Here is a 2,523-nt window from a genome sequence, read left to right as displayed (position 1 = left end):
GAGTCCGTCCGTCTGCCTCGGCGGGGAAGGGCACCCATGGCCCTCGCTGGTAGAGTCCGTCCGTCTGCCTCGGCGGGGAAGGGCACCCATGGCCCTCGCTGGTAGAGTCCGTCCGTCTGCCTCGGCGGGGAAGGGCACCCATGGCCCTCGCTGGTAGAGTCCGTCCGTCTTCCTCGGCGGGGAAGGGCACCCACTGGCCCTCGCTGGTAGAGTCCGTCAGCCTGCCTCGGTGGGGAAGGGCACCCACTGTTCTCGCTGGTGGAGTCCGTCAGTTGGAGTCAATGGCTGATTGGGGGGAACCAGCCATTGGTCCCACTGGTGGAGTCCATCTTCCTGCCCCGGTGGGGAAGGGTAGTTGCCGGCCTCTTTTGGTGTAGTCCATCCACCTGCCTTGGTGGGGAAAGCCAGGCTTTGTCACCCGCAAGCCAAGTCCAGGACCAGACATTTTACCTCTTTTCCATCCTTTACCATCTGTTTCCTCCTCGCTGGAACTGATTCCTCTTAACCTTTTGGTGGACTTGTTGTTTTCGAGCCTGTTTCATTTGGCTCTTTTGCTCCTTCGTCTTCTTGCGGCATTTTTTCGCTTGCGGATTTGGCGGCCTCATCTTCTGTAGTCCCGGAATTCGTTTCCTGGGTAACCCTGGAATCCGCCATACATACTCTTGAGCCTGAGTTTTAACTTTAGCTTTAGCTGTAGCTTTAGCTTTAGCTTTAGGCCTGTTATGTTCTGAGTTCTCATCCTCTTCCTCTTGTTCTGAGTCCTCTTCTTCTTGATCTGATTCCTCCACATCCTCCTCATCTTCTTCTAAGTCCTCCTCATCCTCCTCATCTTGTTCAGAGTCCTCCTCATCCTCCTCATCCTCTTCTTCTGAGTCCTCCTCGTCTTCCTCATCTTGCTCTTCTGAGAACTCATCTTCTGAATCTTCCCAATACTTTGATTCTTCGCTGTCATCGTGTGATTCGTTGTTGTCTTCCATTTCTACAGTGTCCTCTATTATTGAATTTTCTTCAACTCCTGATTCAGGTTCACTGTTCACAGGCTCATAATCTTCACTCTGGTCTCGCTGCCTCTTTCTCCTGTTTCTCCGTTTTCCTTTCTTCTCCTCTTTTATCCATTCTTCTTCCAATTGTTCCACATCATAGATGATGTTGATGGAATTGGCAATGGATAGTTGGGCCATTTCCACGTCGACCTTCCCAGCGGGTAGTGGTGCGTCCTCATCTGAAAGGCTTGGACTTCCAGATCCTCCTTCTTCAGGTTCACTGTCTTCCACTTCAGGTCTGGCAGCTGCTTCTGAAACAGCAGTGTTTTCCTTCTCAAGACGCTCTTGCTGTCTCTCCTGCCTCTTCCTGCGTCTAATTTTCCTTCCTTTCCCTTTCTTCTCTCTGAGGCATTCTTCTTTCACATTCTCCACTTCATTCAGTGAAGTAGGTAGAATTCTGTTCTCATCGACTGGAGGTGTCTCACAACTTTCTTTGGGTTCACCTTCTTCGGGTAACCCATCCTCTAACACTGGACTTTTCTCCCCAAGACGCTCTTGCTGTCTCTCCTGCCTCTTTCTGCGTCTATTTTTCCTTCCTTTCCCCTTTCTCTCTTTGAGGCATTGTTCTTTAACATTCTCCACTTCATTCAGTGAAGTGTGGGGATCGGCGATGGAGAGTTCAGTGACTTCGTTTTCTTCTTCTCCAGCAGGTAGAATTTTTTTGTCATCGACTGGAGGTGTCTCACAACTTACTTTGGGTTCACCTTCTTCGGGTAACCCATCGCCTAACACTGGACTTGCCTCGTTTTGAAGGAGCTGCCCTTGCACTTGTAAGTCCTCTTCTATTTCTGGGTGACAGAAGGACTCTTCTTTTCTCAACAAGTCTTGTTCTCTTTCCTGTAATTTCTGATCGAATTTCATCAGAACAGATTCCTGGTGGCGGATGGACTCTTCCTTGGCCACCAATTCTTCTTCTCTTTCCTTTAATTTTTGATCGAATTCCATTAGAACAGATTCTTGCTGGCGGGCGGACTTTTCCTTTGCCACCAGTTCTTCTTCTCTTGCCTGTAATTTCTGATCGAATTCCATCAGAACAGATTCTTGGTGGCTGACGGATTCTTCTTTTGCCATCAGTTCATCTTCTCTCGCCTGTACTTTCTCATCGAATCTCAACAGATTATTCTGAGTTTCGATGACAGCCTCTTCTTTGGCTTGTAACTCTTCTTCCAGCTTGATAACATTCTTCTTCAATGTGAGGACGGCTTCTTCCTTACCTCGCAACTTTTCTTCTAATTGAAAGAGGTTCTTTTCTTTATCGAGGACAGCTTTTTCCCTCTTCTTCAACTCATTCTCCAATTTCAGTATGACTTTTTCCTTCTCCAGGGCCGATTGCACTGCCTTGCCTGCTTTCTTTTCTTCACTTTTAATGTCCTTCTTCGCATGTTGTAAATTGGAGAACTTTTTGTCCAGCTCCTTTCCTTTTTGGGAGAGATTTTTTTCTCTCTGTTCCAGATCCTTCTTAGAATTTCTCATGTACAAA

At 47.9% G+C, this 2,523-nt stretch overlaps 1 protein-coding gene across 1 annotated transcript in view; it reads right to left on the bottom strand.

The window, feature by feature from the left end:
• Positions 1-464: 464 nt before the first annotated feature.
• LOC135216587 (trichohyalin-like) overlaps positions 465-2,523 on the bottom strand; it is a 2,994-nt gene continuing 935 nt past the window's right edge. Inside the window, exon 1 of the mRNA XM_064251967.1 lies at positions 465-2,523. This exon is cut by the window's right edge and continues 935 nt beyond it. Within this exon, the coding sequence (XP_064108037.1) occupies positions 465-2,523 (2,059 nt within the window).

This window comes from Macrobrachium nipponense, chromosome 6, assembly GCF_015104395.2.
Source record: "Macrobrachium nipponense isolate FS-2020 chromosome 6, ASM1510439v2, whole genome shotgun sequence".
Lineage (NCBI taxonomy): Eukaryota > Metazoa > Arthropoda > Malacostraca > Decapoda > Palaemonidae > Macrobrachium > Macrobrachium nipponense.
This window is presented reverse-complemented; position numbering and strand designations above follow the sequence as displayed.